Here is an 18,900-nt window from a genome sequence, read left to right as displayed (position 1 = left end):
GCACAAACCCTAGCAGAGCGGGCCGAGGCACGAGTGCCGGGGGGAGGCGGCGTTTGGGAGTTCCTGCCCTTTGCACCCACCTCTGCTCTTCACGTGGCCTCTCCGTGGTTTCACGCTCGGCTGAATTTTCATCTGCGGAATGTTGATGGCCCTTCCCCAGGAGCACACGTCCCCCAGGGGCACTGAATCCCCTGAGCGGGGCGGGGTGTGGGGGTCCAGGTGCACGGAGGGAGGTAAGGGGAGTATCACGTAAACACAGCACAATGCCGACGCTAGGCTCCGGGCGGTGTGCGGTGGGCGCCCCCAGCCCCAGCCCGTTCTTTCAGCTTCTCCGAACAGCTGGAAATTTTCCTCACGCAGTCTTTTCCCCCAGGTTAAAACACTATTCTTTTTTTTTTTTTAAAGATTTTATTTATTTATTTATTTATTTATTTGACAGACAGAGATCACAAGCAGGCAGAGAGGCAGGCAGAGAGAGAGAGAGGAGGAAGCAGGCTCCCTGCTGAGTGGAGAGTCCGATGCAGGGCTCGATCCCAGGACCCTGGGATCATGACCTGAGCCGAAGGCAGAGGCTTTAACCCACTGAGCCACCCAGGCGCCCCTCTTTTCCCCCAGGTTAAAGGTGAATTTTGATCTGCGTGGCCAGGTGTTTTCAAACTTAGGAGAAACGCTTTTTTTGAGTGGATTCTGCCTAAGGAATGTGGGTGAACGTGTGGGCAACAGCGGCCGACACGGAACTCGGAGGTGCGAGGCTCTGTCAAGGGATCCCTGCATTCACCCAGCACACCCGCCTCAGGGCCTTTGTGCTGACTGTGCCCTCTGTCCGGAAGGCGCTATCCTATCCCTCCATCTGTCCTCCGTCACTCAGGTCTCAGCTGAGTACGGTCTCCTAGAGGGGCTGTCCCCTTCCACCCCTAACCCCCTCCCACCCTCTGCCACACCTTTTTTATTCCTGACACGGGTCACTATCTGAAGCTGACTGCTTTCTTGCCTTGCTCCTTACCAAGTAGAGCAAAGACCAGGACCGTCTTGCCGACGCTACTTCCCCACATCCGGACCCAATCCTGGCACATGGTCCGAGCGCAGCAACCACAGGTCGCATGGAGCTGGGCGGGGGACAGTGGGATGGAGAGGTAGGCATGGATTTGGGAAAGACCCCAGAGGGATGACAGCCAGGACGAGGAGATCCCTGGCTCAAGAGGGGAGGACTGGGGAAGACACGAAGCCCGAGGCTGGGTCAGGCACACAGTGGGCCTTTCACCAAGATAGGGGCTGCGGAGGAGGGACGCCCAGAAGTGACCAGATGCCCAGGGCAGGGCACACACGCCGGATGGTGCGTGGAGGTGGCAAGTGCAGAAAACAGTGTCCTGCATGTGGGACGTCCCCGATCCACGTCTCTGTCAAGGACTGGACACGCCGTGGGGAAACGCGGCTCCCCAGCTCCCCCGTGCCCAGCACATGAGGGAAACCCATCCCGGCTCTGAGCCTGCAGCCCTAGGAGAACAGCCGCTGCGTGGGGCCCCGCAGCCACGTGGGGCCTCGCAGCGGCAGGACTAGGCAACAGCCGCGAGCTTCGGAAGAGAGAGGAGGCCTCAGACCAAGGCTTTGGGACTCGCAGAGCTGTTCTCTTCCTCTCGCATGGTCTTCCCCTCCCACGGGTTTGCATTTTCACTCTGAGCCCCCGGGAACAGTGAACGGTGTCGGGAAGGAATTAGAAATTTTCCCTAATAACCAGCTTCCCAAAGAATATTCTGTTCGTTCCCGTCCTCCCTCACTAGCTCACTGTGAACTGCGACCCCCTCCTGCTGGCCGGGCCCTGCCGCGGGGACAAAGCGCTACGGAGGGTCTGTCTGCTGAGTAACAGATTCCAGCACCCAGAAAAGCATAGCATCCTGTAAAAGACACCAGTAGGTTAAATAGATTGGCCAGTATCTCCTGTGAAGGACCAGAAGGAACCCGGCAGAGGCAGGGACAGTGACCGGGGAGGGAGAGTGACATAAAGGTGGCTCTCACCCAGGGCAGTCCTGACCCATCTGGGGCCGTCCATGGTTGTCACACTGGGGGGGGTCCTGGCATGGAGGGCGTGGGGCCCAGAATGCCACTCAGCCCCCAGTGTACTCGGGATGCCCCCCCAGAATGACCCAGCCCTGTGTCCACAGTGCCAGGGACGGACTCCGGAGCCGCTGCGGGGGCGGGAATGGGGGGCAGGGAGGACGCGGGGGTCGGTACTCCCTAGGTAGTAAAACATGTCACGATACAAACGTATCCAAGCGTACTAGCCTATCTACTTCGGCTTTTGTCTGCAGCCCCCCATGGCGGAGCGACAGCGTGTACACATTCCCAGGGCTGGGCTGCTGCCCCAAAAGCCGCACCCCCAACCTCTCACCCTCCCGGGAGGCAGCACTCCCTGGCCTACTGTCCAGCTGGGGAGACTGAGGCTCAGAGGGCTGGGCCCATTCAAGGCGCCAGAGCCTGCACCCGAGGTCCTGCAGACCCTCTCCACCGGCAAGGGTGGCCGCCAGGTTGGCTCAAGGCCGCCCGAGCTGACCTATCCTCATGAGCGACCAGAAACTTCCTCGTAAAGCCCTCCTGTGGCTCTTCCTGACCCTCAGGGACCAGCTGCGTCTCCTGACTGTGCTCCCAAGCACACTGCCCGGGGAAAATTTGTAATTCCTTCCTGACACTGTTCACTGTCCCCTGCAGCCATCAGGTCACTGTGTGACGCCCCCCCACCCTGTGTACTGGGCCCAGCAGGAGAGCTCCGCACCACTCTCCCTTGCACCCTGCCCCAAGCACAGACACTCCGGGCTGTGCGCTCCCCGAGCCGGCACCACCTTCAGCCAACCGGTGGCAGCAGCCGTCACTCTGTCCAGTGTCACCGAGACTCCGAGAGCTCCGGAGGACGGGCCACTCCCCCCACAACCCGTCTCCCTCAGTGACTCCCATACCGGCTCCCTTGCACAAAGCCAACCTCAGTGTGCACCGCAGAGTAAGAAACCCTGGAGGGCTTCGAGGAGGAGGCGGAGGGCAAGCACCGCTGGGAGCCTCAGGGGAGAGCGGGGGGAACAGAGCTCTCACGTGCTCCCTGAGCTGGACGCCTGATGAGGGGCTGGGGGCCCAGCAAGGCCATGAGCTTCCCACCAGGCCTGTCCTGGGCAACGTCTCCCATCACTTTTCTCAGAGGGGAGGCTGAGGCTCAGAGGAGGCGGGTTACACTGTTTTCTGTTGGGACGGCGGCCCCGCCCTGCTGGAAGAACAAAGGTGTGTGTGGAGAGAACTGTTTTTTTAAGATTTTATGTGTTCATTTGAGACAAAGATTTACAGAGAGTAAGAGCGAGAGAGCATGAGCAGGGGGAGAGGCAAAGGAAGAGGGAGAGAGAGAAGCAGGATCCCCACAGAGCAGAGCCGGATGCCGCAGGGAGTTCATCCCAGGAGCTGAGAGCAGGGCCTGAGTCCAAGGCAGACACTTAACTGACTGAGCCCCCCAGGCTCAGATTTTATTTGAGAGAGCGGGAGGGATATCTGTTAAGATAACTCAGGCCAGCAAACTGTGCCCTGCAGACCAAACCCACCATCTGTTTTATAAATAAAGTTTTATTGACACGCAGCCACGCCCACTCACGTGGGAATATCTACAGCAGCTTCTGCACAAGGACGACAGAACCGAACCCTTAGAAGCGAGACCATCTGGCCCTTTGCAGAAAGCCTGCGAGCCCTGACCTAAGACGCGTGGTGAGCTTCAAGTCTGGCTGCGCCTGGGGCCCTGAGGACCGTCCTGCACCTGTCCGTGCTGCTGTCCTCCCAGGCGGGCACCTGCCTATCCCGTCAAGTCCCCAGGCAGGGCCTGCAGGTCAGGAGCCTGAGGCCTGGGTCCCCACCCATCCCTGGAGCCGGTGGCACCCTGCCCAGGCATGGGGGCGGGGCTCCTCAAGGGGACACAGGGCAGCCGACCTGGACATGCCACTGCAGACCCCCACCGGAGGCGGGGCCTGTGGACGAGCAGATGTGAGCACGGAGGGCAGGAGCGCCCCTGGAGCGAGCCCCGCCCCCAGCAGGTGCCCGACAGTAGAGCACGCGCTGTCTCAGGACCAACGTGTGAGGTTTCTTGGCCCAGTTTTCTCCCCAGATATATTTTTACTCCCCGGAAGCCAGGGCTGGGCTGCAACACTGCACTTGAATTCTAAAATGCCAGGAGTCAGTGAGGCAAGCCAGGGCTGCTCAGATAGAAGCCCCTCGGCCTGGGTCTTGTCACCTGTGCAGGTGTCTGCTGGGCGGGCTCTAGGCGGACGGTGGGGACCTGGGCATTCTTCTGACCTGGCAATAACTTCCCAGCGTGGGTCAGTCTCCCCAGAACGGTGGGTCTAGGCTTCCAGAATCCTAGGGGACCAGATCTGTTTTACACGGAGGCTGGGCGGGGCAGGGCCAGGATGTGGACCCAAGCCAAGTTAGAATCAGGCCCCCGGTGCCCGCCAGGCTCCGGGATTACCACAGGAGCCCCCGCACCTCGAGGGTCCCTCTGCATCAGGCATGTACTGACAGCTCAACTCGAGCTCTGGCTCGTGCCTGCAGGGAGAGGGCATGCCGGCCCCGCTCTGCAGCTGAGAGAGGGAGGCTCTGAAGCCAAGTGAGCTGCCCGTGGTGGGGGGGGAGCAGCCTCCAGGATGGGCTCCAGTGGGCCCGGGCCCCTGGCATCCATGTGCTTCTATAGCAGCCGTGGGTGTCAACAACAGGGTATGGCAGAAGCGAGAGCGTGTGAGTCCCAACACGGGTCAGACACTGCCGCATCCCCTTGTTCTTGGACTGTGCACCAGGGGACAAGTGGCCACACTGCTCTGAAGACAGGTAAGTAGCCTGGGAAACCAAGGCCACCTGCCACCTGTAACACGAGGGAGCAGCTCAGGAGCGGCTCCTCCAGCCCCGATCGAGCCTTCAGATGAGGCAGGAGGCTTGTCTGCAACCTGATTGGAGACCCCGTGCTGGAGCCCTCCAGCTGGGCCACCCTCGGCTCCGGACACACAGATGCCATGATCGGAGACCCCATTCTGGAGCCCCCTAGCTCGGCCACCCCTGGCTCCAGACACACAGATGCCGTGAGCTGAGACCCTGCACTAGAGCCCCCCAGCTCCAGACACACAGACACCATGATTGGAGACCCCGCACCAGAGCCCTCCAGCTCGGCCACCCCCGGCTCCGGACACAGAGACACTGTGATCAGAGACCCTGCACAGGAGCCCTCCAGCTTGGCCACCCCTGGCTCTGGACACACAGACACCATGATCAGAGACCCCACACCAGAGCCCCCCGGTTCCAGACACAGAGACGCCATGATTGGAGATCCTGCACCGGAGCCCTCCAGCTCGGCCACCCCCGGCTTCCAGACACACAGATGCTGTGAGATACTAAATGTGTCTAAAGCCACTGCATTTTGGGGTAATTTGTTTCAGAGCAATTACTACCTGACAAACTTGGGGTTCCCCCATGGCTCCTGAGTACAAATGAGGACAGTGGGTTGGGGGATGTCTACACGGAAGCCCTCCTTGCCCTCCCCTCCACCTTTCCTCCCCTTACTGCACTCCTGCCACATGGCTTCCTCACTGTTTCTCACATGCACCAGGCACAGCCCTGCCCCAGGGCCTTTGCACACACTTCTCTGGTTGGGGTGCTCTTCCCCATCTCAGCATTCAGGTCCGATCAAAAGTGTCCTCCTCGGACAGACCCTCCCTACACGCCTGGCTGAAGCTGGCTCCCTGAGCCAATCTCCATCCCTGTGGTAACTCCTACCCCGGGTCGGTTCAAGTCTTCTCTTTATTCCTTTGGTCCTGCAGTGGCTGCTCTCTTAGAGGCCAGGCGCCTCCTGACGCAGGAGTCACAACTTGCTTCCCTGCTATGGCTTAGGCAGGCCTGTGCCCAGCACGGTGCCAGGCCACCAGCACCTGCTCCCTTTTCCCCGGTGCTGATGCTGGGCATCACAAGGTCTGGGCCCAGGGCACTAAGGGCTCGGCTCAGGCGGCAAATGGGGGAGCAGGCACCTCTGGGCACAGCCTGCTTTGTGTCTCTGAGCACTGAGCCACCAAATGGGATGCTCCTGTCAGCTCCAGCAACCGGCTAGGAAGTACTAGGGACGTGGACACGGTAATGAAGAGGTCAGCCCAATCTGGTCCCCCTGTGGTTCATCAAACCCTCCCTACGGCCACGTGAGGTTGGCACTATAGCTGCCTACGTTTAACAGAAGTGGAAGCTGGGGCTCCAAGATGCCAGCCAGGTCACTGGCCTGAGCTTATCCAGGCAACAGTGGGACTGGATGAATGTGATTCCGGGCAATCAGGCTCCCACCTGAGCCCCAAGCACATGGAGGGAAGGAGATGGGGAAAGACCCGCCATACTAGAGCCAGCAGAGCCTCCCAGGCAGAAGGAAGAGCAAGTGCAAAGGCCCTGGGGCAGGACCATGCCTGCAGAGTTGGGGAATCAGTACAGAGGCCCATGGGCTTGGAGCAGAGTAAGGAGAGATGAGGACAGGAATGGGACAGGCCTTGCTGCCATTGTCACCGCAAGGACCCACGTGTAGCTGGTTACGACGAGGGTCTGTCTCCAGCCCTTCCCAGACTGGGGGCTTCCTGGAGGCAAGCCTGGGATCCACCTTGGCCGGTGCTCCGACTGGAGGCCAGGCCGGGGCTGGAGTCCGATCCGGTTCCTGAATGAGTATCTGTGCCACCCACATGGCTCGGGAGACCGGGACGGGGTAGGGACCCTCACCCACCCAGCGCTGGCCTCTTCCTGTGCTCCTTCTGGGCTCCACTGGAGATGGGCTTCCCTCCAGGCTGGGCAGACAGCGCACGATAACGAGCTGACGGGCAAGCAGAATGAGTGACCAGCCCATGCACGGCGGAATATTATACGGGGCTTAAAGGAACACGGTGGCTGTGAGCTAAGCCCACGGGGACCGAGAGCCAAGCCAAGCCAAAACCGAGTCAGACACGGAACTGACTGAGCCCCCCGGGCGCCCCTCACGTTTCCCTGTTTTAAAACCGACCGCGGGGCGCCTGGGTGGCTCAGTGGGTTGGGCCGCTGCCTTCGGCTCAGGTCATGATCTCAGGGTCCTGGGATCGAGTCCCACATCGGGCTCTCTGCTCAGCGGGAAGCCTGCTTCCCTCTCTCTCTCTCTGCCTGCCTCTCCGTCTACTTGTGATCTCTCTCTGTCAAATAAATAAATAAAATCTTTAAAAAAAAAAAAAAAAAAAAAAAAAAAAAACAAACAAACCGACCGCGAAGCCGCAGTCACTGAATGGTGGGGTCCTGCATAAAGCCAGACAGAGACATCAGGAACTGGTCCCCAATACGTCCGTGAGAACCCAGAAGTCAGCGTGCATGTCACAGTCCACAGATTTCCGCGGGGATGCCGAGACCACCCTCCGGGGAAAGGATGGCCTGAGCCAGTGGCGCGGGCACAGCTGGGGTCCCATGCACGGAGGATGAAGCCGGACTCCACATGCAGAAGTGGCTCAGAACCCAGCAGAATCTAAACCGGGGCAAGAGACGCAGCCCTGAAGCTCTCAGGAGAGAGAAGGGTGAAGTCTGTGGCGCGGGGCAGGGCCATGGTTTCTTGCACGTGACAAGTGAAGCACAAGCCACTGAGGGAAAATAGCCAGACTTCCTCAAAATTCGAAACATTTGTACTTTGGGGCGCCCGGCCGGCTCAGCGGGTGGAGCCGTGACTCTTGATCTCAGGGTCATGAATTCAAGTCCCACGTTGGGCATGGCGCCTGTTTTAAAAATAACTAAACAGGGGCGCCTGGGTGGCTCAGTGGGTTAAAGCCTCTGCCTTCGGCTCAGCTCATGATCCCAGGGATCTGGGATCGAGCCCCGTATCGGGATCTCTGCTCGGCGGGGAGCCTGCTTCCCCCTCTCCCTGCCTTTCTGCCTACTTGTGATTTCACTCTCTGCCAAATAAATAAATAAAATCTTAAAAAAATATATTACCAAAAAAAAAGATACCAACCTACTAAATGGTACTCTATTAAAGAAAAAAAAACTAAATAAAATATATTTTTAAAAAATGTTTGGGGCGCCTGGGTGGCTCAGTGGTTAAAGCCTCTGCCTTCGGCTCAGGTCATGATCCCAGGGTCCTGGGATCGAGCCTCACATCGGGCTCTCTGCTCAGCAGGGAGCCTGCCTCCTCCTCCTCTCTCTCTCTGCCTGCCTCTGTGCCTACTTGTGATCTGTCAAATAAATAAAAATCTTTAAAAAAAAAAAATGTTTGCACTTCAAAGGACACCACCAAGGAAATGAAGAGACGACCTACAGCATGGGACAGAATATTTGCAAATCAGAGATCTGGGAAGGGAAAAGTATCTAGAATACATAAAGAACACTTACAATTCAATGAAAAGAAAAATGGCCCAAATGAAAAATGAGCAAAGGGTCAGAACAGACACGTCTCCACAGAAGATGTACAAACAGCCAACAAGCCCACGAGGAGCTCCACATCACTGATCGTCAGGGAAACACAGATCAAAACCGGAGTGAGAGCACTTGACGCCCTCCTGGACAGCTAGAGTCAAACACAGAGGCACACGCAGTGTCTAGGACGGAGGGGGCCAGAGACCTCACGCACAGCTGGTGGGAATGGAAAGCAGGCGACCGCTGCAGAAAAGTCTGGCGGTTCTTGAAACGGTTAAACTTAGAGTTTCCACATGACCCAGCACGTCCACGACAACATCCGTCCACACAAAAACCTGCCCATGTGCGTTCATGGCCACACTATCCACAATAGACAAAACGTGGAAACAACCCAGCGTCCATCAGCAGATGAATGGATACACAAAACACGTGCCATCCGTGTTACCGAACACCACTAGGCCATAAGGGGACCGAGGCACCCACACGCACTACCACATGGACGGACCCTGAGCAAACGTTGGCCAGTGGGGGAAGGGCAAGGTGAGGGTCTTCTAAGGGGGAGAGAACACAGGCAGAGGTCCTGTGGGAACAGGATGGGATGGTTTTAAGGAACAGCAAAGAAAGGATTTGGTGTGGCTGGTGCCGAGGCTGGAGGCAGGGGGCAGTCTCAGGGGGGCAGAGCCCTGACCAGCATCCCACCCTTCTTCCCCCATACTGAGATCTGTCCTGCTCCCCCACCACAGTCTCGCTGCACAAAGCAAGTGCATTTCCAGAGGGGTAAACAGGAAGCCTTGCAAAGGATGGGGGGAGGGGTGGCCATTAATCCAGAACTCGGCCCTTAGGCCAGCGGACAGTTTTCCAAAGCCACAGCATTCAAGAAAAAGGGAATGAAGATTTCAGAACTTTGACCACCCTTGCCACAAACACGGTTATGCACACGTCTGGGCCAGGCACAGGCCTCCCACCGAAGTCCAGGGCCTGAAGCTTGAGGGCATCAGGTGGCTTCCCAAAAGGGCAGGCCGAGGGCCGGCGCTGCAGGGAGTGGAGCAGGGCCGAGGCTCGCTCCCGGGGGCTCGGGAAGGCAGAAGGCAGAAGGGCTCAGGGTATGGGGCAGGGGCAGGCAGCTGGGAGCACAGCAGCCTGGGAGGAGGTCTTGTCTAATCGGGGCCCTGGGAGACCAGCGGCCTGCATGTTGGAGGGTGACCCTGGACTGAATCCTAGCAAGGGAACAGGACGATTTTGGATTAACCGATAAAACGTGAATCCTGCCCGTGGGCCGGATCAGAGCTAAACTTTTTTTTTTTTTTTTAAGATTTTATTTATTTATTTGACAGACAGAGAACACAAGTAGGCAGAGAGGCAGGCAGAGAGAGATGGAGAAGCAGGCTCCCTGCTGAGCAGAGAGCCCGATGTGGGACTCGATCCCAGGACCCTGGGATCATGACCTGAGCCGAAAGCAGAGGCTCTAACCCACTGAGCCACCCAGGCGCCCCAGGGCTAAACTTCTTAAACTTGACCCTCACACTCAGCGAAGAGGATACCCTTGCTGACAGGATACAGAGTTGCTCCTTCTTCACAGATCCAGCACCCGCAAATTCACCCACTGGCCACGTGCCACCCCAAATCGATACGCGTGAGCCTTGCACTCCCCCATAGACACACGCAGGGGAGTGAAGATTCTGTCACCTCACACCTGGATGTCTGGCCGACGCTGCTCTGCCTTTGGGTTTCACCTCCTGTACCACACACGAGGGCCCTCTGCACGGCCTACTAAGGGGCATGTTTTAAATTTTTGTGCTTTTGGGGCTCCCGGGTGGCTCAGTGGGTTAAGCATCTGGCTTCAGCTCAGGTCATGATTTGGAGGTCCTGGGATAGAGCCCCGCATTAGGCTCTCTGCTCAGCAGGGAGCCCGCTTCCCCCCCGCCCCCACCTACTTGTGATCTGTCAAACAAACAAACAAACAAAAAAAAAAAAAAAAAAAAATCTCAAAAATAAATAAATAAATAATTTTTTGTGCTTTCTGCTGGTGGATTTTTGCTATTTAGCGCCCAGCACTGCAGTGGTCGCCCAGAAGACCGTGTGTGACGTGCCTTAGACAAGCGTCCACCCGCCATGAGCTCAGTGCCAGTGAATCAACAATACGCAGTTTACTAAACAGAAACACACACACACACACACACACACACACGACACAAGGTTCCATGTTGAAAATGTCATGACCAGAGGTTCACAGGGACTTAACCCTGGGTTCCCGCAGGAGCCCGGCTTCAGCATCCGCGAACTCCGTGTTCGCGGCCACATCACCGGACAGAAGTGCCGGAAGGATGGGAACTGGCTACATGGATGGGTGAGGACAGGGGGGCCTTACGTCCGCAGCTGATGACCCGCGGCATCTCTCTCACTCACACTCACACACACACGCGCGCACACACACGCACACGCGATAACATGCCCTCAGTAAAAAGGTAAGAGAACCCCGTGAAGCGTCAGCAGCTGGTGGGGCCTCATGCTGCTGTATGACTGCATCTTTTCTACGGCCTTGACATGTTTGAAAATGAGATGTTAAAAAGAAAAGGTAGGTATGAACCCAGAAAACCACCTGGAATGACGGTTCTCTGCTCCTAGAGACAGAGGGGGCGAGAGAGAAACCTTCCCTTCCTCCCGACCGCAGGTCTGATTGTTGCTTTCTCAAAGGAAACATGTTATTACTCGTAGTTACAGACCTGCCTGCTGCAAGAGCCAGTCAGCTGAGGGGGACAGAACAGAAAGTCCAGAAATAGACCAGCCGCATGCAGCCAGCTGGTATGTGATAACCGGGCATCTCAAATCAGGGAGGAAAGCAGATTATCCAGAAAGAGGAGCTGGGATAACCCTGAGCCACCTGGAAAAACGTGGAACAGTAAACTCTCTTAACACCTTGTGTGAGGACAAATTCCAAATATAGCAAGACTTTAAAGGCCTTTTTTTTTTTTAAGTGAAACTACAAAAGTACTAGAAAAATTATAACCTCAGAACAGGGAACCCTTCTCCATCCGTGACACCAAACTGAGACACCATAAAAGGAGAGACTGATAAATTTGACCACATGAATACATCCATCCCCGATGGGAAAAGACTGCTCATGCTGTGTCATAAGTGAAAAACAAAAACAAAAGCTTTTCACGATATGTAAAGAGCTTCCACAAATCAATAAGAAAAAGACTGAAGAGCCCGGTTGAATATGGGAGAGATACAACTAACCAGTTCCCAGAAAAGAAGGGGAACTCTAGGATGTGAATCATCCAGCAATGAGAAGGGGACCAGCCCAAGCCCACCTCGGGGTGTCCTTCGCACACGAATGTCCGAACCACACCCCACTTCTCAAACCTTCAACAGCAACCCCAGGCAACCAGAACAAAGGCCAAGAAACACATGTGTGGTGCACGCACGAGACAGAAAACAACTGTGACAAATGTCAGGAGTTCCTTTTTCCAACCGAAGCCAGCAACTAGGTCCCCCAAAAGCCGTCACACTGCCTTAAGCACGTGGGGCCCCTAGGCTGAACTCCACGCCCTCCAGGGTGGCCTGGTGGAGGAGTGGGGGCAGGGCCCCGTGGCTAATCCCCCACGGCAGTAATCCCCACACGTGGGCGGCCTGCTGCTTCTGGCCCCACAGCCCAGCGGATGGCAGCAGGCGATCCCCAGCGGGGTCTCAACCAGCCCCGTCACGAGGGGTGACATGTGGCTCAGTCACGACAGCCGGTGGTGCGAGCAGGAAGACCTGGGAGCCCAAGACCCCCCGGGGCCTGGGCCTCCCCCACTATAAATGCTGCCATCACATAGCTGTCATCCAGTGAGCATGACCCCAGGGCTGTGGGCCTCCTCCTGCTCCTGTCCCCGGAATCCTTGAGACCCTGCCATCCTCACCTTGAGATGGGCTGAGATGGGGAGCAGGGAGTTCATCTGCTCAGAGGCACAGCATCCAAGGTGATGGCAGGGTCAGCCCTGGGTCAAGACTGAGGTCAAGACCCTGCCTGCCCCTCCCACATCAGCATGAGCCCACTGGAACATGCTCCTTCCGGGGCCCTCCCCATCGCCCCCCGCCAACCAGCTCCAGGGCACAGGCCAATCCCTCCTGGGTTCCTCAGCTCCCCCAACCCCCTCAACCCACCCCCCCAGCCTCCATCCAGGCCCCCAGCCTGGCTCAGCACAGCTCACCTGCCTGCCCCAGAACACTTCTTCCCCATCGACTGGCCAGAGTGCTGGGCCACACCACCCACCTGCCACAGCCTCCCATGACTGGCCCTATCTGTTTCAGGGCCCCCAAAACACAGACTTTGTTTCCATGGATCAAATGAATCAAACTCGTTCCTACCTCAGGGCCTTTGCACAGGCAAATCCTCTACCAGAACACTGGACCCGTGCTGCTTTCCTCCCGAGGTCACTTCCCCCTGGCAACACCACGACACTGATTTCTTTCCCCACTAAGTGCTCGCCACCGACCAGCACACTCTCATCCAGGCAAAGGCAAACATTTCCCATAAAGCATGAGACCATGAGTATTTCTGACTCTGCCAGCCATAAGGTCCATAAGCAAAAGTGCTCACAGACAAGTCTGTGAATCTGCGGGTGTGGCTGTGTGCGAATAAAATTTTTTTTTAAGATTTTATTTATTTATTTGACAGAGATCACAAGTAGGCAGAGAGGCAGGCAGAGAGAGAGGGAGAAGCAGGCTGGCTCTCCGCTGAGCAGGGAGCCCAATGCAGGGCTCAATCCCAGGACCCTGAGATCATGACCTGAGCCCAAGGCAGAGGCTTAACCCACTGAGCCACCCAGGCGCCCCGTGAATAAAATGTTATTGATAAGAAAACGGGCTAGATGGGCCTTGGCCCCAGCTGCCGGGCTGCTGACCCAGATCCTGTCTGTCTACTTGTTCTCCAAGACAGCCTCGAGGGAGCCACCCGTCACTGCACCTAGAGCCCCGCTGGCCTCTAGCTGGTGCCCAATCAGTGCTGAATGAGCACTGTCTGAGGACAAAGGAAGAGGCACCCACACGTCCTCGTGCAAACAGAGTCCGACAGCAGACCCTCGGTGGTGCCAGGATCTGTGCGGAAGCAGCAGCCCACGTGTGGCCTCCTGGAGCTCACCCATCTGTCCGAGGAGGGAGGCTCCCTGTGTCCACACGGAGCTGGCTACCTGCCAGGGGCACTTCGGAGCTTACAGGTCTGTCCACGCTCATCACACCCATCTCACAGGTGGAGACACTGAAGCGGCGTGTCCCCCTGGCTAGCAAAGGGCGCACCTGGGATGAGAACTGGGTGGCTGAGCTCCAAGGCCTCTCCGCAGAAGGGACTGAACCATCAGAGGTCCAAAGTGTCCCTCCACCAAGCAGTATCCAGGACAGAATTCCAGCTGGGAGATTTCCGCCTCCAAGGGATGCAGCTGATGGGCAACAAGGGGGTGAGAGACCATTGGCCCACAACTACAGAAGAGGCCTCTGCTGACAGGCCCCACCCCAGCCCTGTGCGCCCAACATTCGCGCAGGGTGCGCCGTCTTCCTTTCTCTCCTTCGGTCCTCCTGCCAGTGTTGGGGGAGACGTCACTAGGAAGGAAATAGTTGAGCAGAAACTGGACAAAGAGCTAAGGAAGCAAACAACATAGATATGAAGGATGAGGGCACATGTGCAAAGGCCCTGGGGCAGGACCAGGCCTGGTGTGTAGGAGGAATAGCGAAGGGGCCCGTGCGGCTGGAGCAGAGTGGGCAAGGGGGAAAGAGGGAGGTCATGCAGGGCCTCACGGGCCTCGTGGAGGACTTGGGTTTTTACCCCAGGAAGGTGGGTGTCCTGGAGGGCTACTGGCAGAGGAGAGTGGGACCTAAGTCAGTTTTCTGGAATGAGCTGCTGGGAGCATGGAAGAGACGGGATACCAGACCAGCGATGGATGACGGGACTAGACCAGGTGGGACAGAGAAGAAGGAAGAAGTAGGCAGACTCTGGGTCCACTCTGAAGACAAAACCAGCATAATCTGCCACCAGATTAGATGTGGGAGGGGGCCGGGGGGTTGCTGCTGGGAGGGAAGCCAACTGTTCTGTGATATCATGGAAGCAGGAAGAATGGGAGGGAAATGGCTCAGAAAACCACACCTCGGCTCAGGCCAAAACCCCCAGGCAGGTCACAGGTCCCAAGAGTCGACACTGTGGACGCATCCAAGCCCCCAAAAGCCGGCAGAGGACCCCATCCAGCCCTCTCTGGACCAGACCATTTACATAACCAGATTCTAAACACATAGTGTTTATCATTTCACCTCCATCAGACTGGCCAAAACCAAGGAGGCTGGTAACATTTGGAGTTGGCAACACTGGGGTAAGGGCCTCTCTCGGCCCCTGCCAGACCTTTCTGGAAAGCCAGTGGGCATCAGAGAACAATTTTCAAGCTGCTCGCCACGGCCCAGGCACTCCAAAGCAGAGACTTCAACCGCCAGGAGTTCAAGCGCCACAGTTAGGGGCCAAGTTCAAGGATGTTTACAGGAAATGGTGGACTCCAGAAGCAGCCAGAATGGTCCTCAGCAGGAGGCTGGCTGAACCAGTAACGGGCTGTCCCAAAGGTTCCCCAAGCAGTCTCACATGCTGCCTCACGCTAACTCAGGCGAGGCTCACGGCCAGCCCCAGCAGGCACACACATCACTCCATTTCACAGATGGGGCTACTGAGGCTCCGAAAAGTCAAGGCATTTGCCCTTCAAGGTCACGCAGCAACTGAGTGGAAGCCAGGCGGTTTGACTGGGCTTCTCCCCCTGTTAACCATGGCCCCATATTCTCTCCCTCTGAAGAAAGTAACTGATACCAACAGCCGGGGTGGGAAATTCAGATTCCTATGGATAAAAAGCCAGCCAAGTTATGGGATAACATAGAGTGAGGTCAACGGTTGTCACCTAGGGTGGCCATGTCTCCAGGGAACACGGGAGAGGTCTGGGGACATTTACGGTCATCACAACTCAGGGGCGGTGCTCCTGGCACTGAATGGGCGGAGCCAGGGATGCCGCTCAGTCCCCTCCAGGGCCCAGGACACTGCCTCCAACACAAAGAATCTTCCAGCCCAAAACACTAATAATGCCAAGGCGGAGAACCCCTAGTGGGGCATGGAACCATCTTGGCGACGAAGAAGCAGACGTGTTTATGGATTTCTACATTTCTATGAGCAGGAAGAAAAGCCTGGACGGTTATCACCCACAGTTAGGATTTACATCAGAGAAATGAGTTTGGAAAGGAAGCAGCAGCTCTTAATTTTAAACTGAGTGAAATAAATGATTTGCTGGGGGAGTCAGATTTCTGTGGATCTTGGTGACAGACTGCCGGGGCTGGACCCTTATCTTCCGGGTCGCGCACACCCAGTGCTTAGAACCAGCAACCCCAGGTGCCTGGGACCTTATCTGCCCCCATCTGAGCCCTTAACAAAACAAATGTTTGCTCTGTGGCTTCCTCATCCTCACTGAGTCTTGGGCTGTTTTGTCTCTAACCTCTGACGAGGGCTGATGGTGGAGGTCAGGGGTCTGATGAAACAGAGTGTGTCTGGGTCCCCGAACCATGTCTAAGGCTAGCAAGGCCGGGGCACGAATGCCCGGCCAAGAACAAGGGCGAGGCAACCGGATGGCCGAAGGAAGCGGGTCATCGACGGAGCACTTCCAGATGGCAGCAGGGACAGAAGTGGCGGGAGGCTTCCAGAGCCCAGGGGGGAAGCTCACCGCTAGCCCTGTCACTCTCTCTCCAAATATTTCGCCCAACCCCCCCCCCACCCCCCAGCCGCACAGCATATCCCGCCTGCCAAGGAAGCTTCAGGAGGCCTGGGGGAGAAGGAGGACGGATGCCCGTGTGGGTGTCTGCAGGGCCTCCGCTAGCGAGGGCTGCCTGAGGAGAGCAGCCGATCCTGCAGATCCGGAAACTTCTGTCTGGAAGCTGGAGAATGTGACCCAGAAGGAAGCTCAGAGGAGAAGGGGCCATTCCTCCGGGCAGCAGCCCTGCTCTGCCCAGGGTATGGCGGGCTCGCCAAGAGCCCACGGGGTTGGGCCAGGCCACCTGGCCCCACACACCTGCTGTTCTGGAGGGCGAGGGAGGATCAGGGCCCCCACATGCCAACAGTCGCCCTCCAGTGTCCAGGGAAAAGGCTGGGGGGGCAACTCTTTCTCCTCCACCTGCCTGCAGAGAGAGCCCTGACTCTGAAGTCACCCCCAGATGTCATGTCCTCAGTCCCCTCCTGTCATAAGGAGGTAAACTGAGGCCCAGAAAGGCAATGAATGGCCAGTGCGCTAGAAACCGGGTCCGGTGACTCCCACGGAGACAGATGAGACAGTCAGGAGGCTGGCCCAGATGGCCTCAGAGACCCCCCCACCCACCCACCCTGGCAGCTTCTGCCCTTCACCACCCAGAAGACGTGCCCACAGGGGTGATCCCAGGAGCTGACCCCAGCAAGTGGGCGGCCCCAGCAGTCTGTCTCGGAAGGGGGGGCACACCTGGGACGGTATCACCTCCCCTGCCATGCCCACCTCGGAAGCATGGCCCCACCCCAGAATGGGGGATGCTCCACCGTCCCACACACGGAAAGCAGCCCCCCGCCGACAAGACCGGGTGGGACGCCGTCTCCAGGCGCCCCAGGCCGGAGGCAGCGCGCCCACCCACCGCGTGGACTCACCACCCCCCCACGCGCCTCCGAAGGGGGGCTGCTCGCCCCTCGGCCTCCCAGCTCCGGGCACCGCACGCGCCCCCGGTACCCCCAGGAAGGGCGGCGCCCCCGCGAGCCCCCCGCGCGGGGAGTCCCATCCCCCCCCCAGCGGGCGCCCGCGAGTGGAACGTTCCGGCCTCCCCGCGGCGGGTCCCGGCGCCCCTCAGGCGCTCGGGCTGCTCCACTGGGCCGCGGCGGGGGGAGGCCGGGCGGGCCCACTCGGGGCGCGGGGAGGGAGGGAGGTCCGGCACCGTTACCTGCCGCCGCCCCGCTCTCCGCAGCCCAGGCCGCCTCCGAGGTCACGGCCCCCGCCTCGGCGCTCTCCGCCTCGTCCGGCACCTCTAGCTCCATGGCCGCGCGCGCGGACCGGCCGGACGGCTGGCGGCCGGAGGCTGCACCCGAGCTGCGGCCGCCGCCGCGGAACAACAACCGCCGCCGGCTGGAGGGCGGAGGGAGGGGGCCGGGCCCGGGGAGGGGGGGGCGGGCCCGGGGGGCGGGGCCAGCGTGCGCCAGCGCGCAGCGCGCGCGCGCCGCCGGCCGGGACTGGGGCGTGGGGGGGGACCGGGCGGGGAGGGGCCTGCGTGCATCCCCGCGTCTCGAGCGCCCCCACGCGCCCAGGGGGTGGAAGGACGGCGCCGTGCGCGTCGTCTGATCCTGTGGCTGGAACTGTCACACGTCATAAACCCAATCACCGGTCTACAATTAACCAACTACTTACCATCAGAGCGCCCATGACACTTACGTATGGTGCGTGCTTGGTCATGAGTAGTCCTTATAATGACGTAATAAGTGATGTAATAAGCCAAAATAAATTTGATTTGTACTGACAAGCAAGCACAGTATATAAAATACGTGAGGTTAAGGTCCAGGCATAATAATACCATTGCTGGACAAAAGTATGATATTACTAGCGTAGAGATAATGTTGACAGAGAACGTGCAAGCGTTGTATATAATACATAACACAATGTGTAACATACGGGCAAGTTACAAGTAACAGTGTAATTAAATGTCGGACTGGATGTGAAAGCTTCTGTGAGCAGTTTCTCCGGAAATCAGGGGTCTATTCCTTGTTAATAATACTTACCCAGTACCTAATATAGAACATAACACCTAGAAGGAAATAAATATTTGATAGAATTGATCAACCAGATGGGGACTGTCATCACTCCCATTTTACACACAAAGAAAACAGGATCTCAGAACGTGGAGGTCACTTGCTGGAAATCACAAAGAATCATGCTGCCTGTCAGTGTATTTATGAACTGGGTTAAGAATAATTGTGTTAAAAAAAAAAAGGAAGAATTGTGTTCACATCATCGTTAAAGTTTAATGGTGAATTTATTGATGATATGGCTTGATGGTTACTAATTCTGAGGTCATGATTCAGGGGGTAATAAATGTTGTTATTATTAGTTTTGTTCATGACTAACGATTTCAGCTGGGGGGGGGCAAGTGGAGGGATTTGGGTCCCCATATGGTAAGGGACAGACCTAGAATGTTTTCACCCAAGCCTGTCTGACCCTGGAAACTTGGTCCCTCACCATTGTCTGGGGTGCTGGCAAGGTAGGTGGGAGACTGGGCTCTGGGGTGCTTGGCAGTGGGACGATGGGGAATCAGGAAGATGGAGCAGGTCACAATCATACCCAGAGGTTAGAAAGATGTTTCCGAAATGTTTTCCCATCAATATAAGGAGACAAATCAAGAAAGGGAAGGGATAATGGGGTGGGAGGTTGGGTGAGCCTGGTGGTAGGTATTATGGAGGGCACGTGTTGCATGGAACACTGGGTGTGGTACATAAACAATGAATTG

General features: G+C 57.4%; 1 protein-coding gene across 1 annotated transcript in view; it reads right to left on the bottom strand.

The window, feature by feature from the left end:
* Positions 1-17,550, bottom strand: part of PIP5K1C (phosphatidylinositol-4-phosphate 5-kinase type 1 gamma) — a 50,763-nt gene extending 33,213 nt beyond the window's left edge. The window contains 1 exon segment of the mRNA XM_053447809.1: positions 17,347-17,550. Within this exon segment, the coding sequence (XP_053303784.1) occupies positions 17,347-17,440 (94 nt within the window). The 5' untranslated portion in view covers positions 17,441-17,550.
* Positions 17,551-18,900: the final 1,350 nt, after the last annotated feature.

Source organism: Lutra lutra, chromosome 1 (genome assembly GCF_902655055.1).
Source record: "Lutra lutra chromosome 1, mLutLut1.2, whole genome shotgun sequence".
Lineage (NCBI taxonomy): Eukaryota > Metazoa > Chordata > Mammalia > Carnivora > Mustelidae > Lutra > Lutra lutra.
This window is presented reverse-complemented; position numbering and strand designations above follow the sequence as displayed.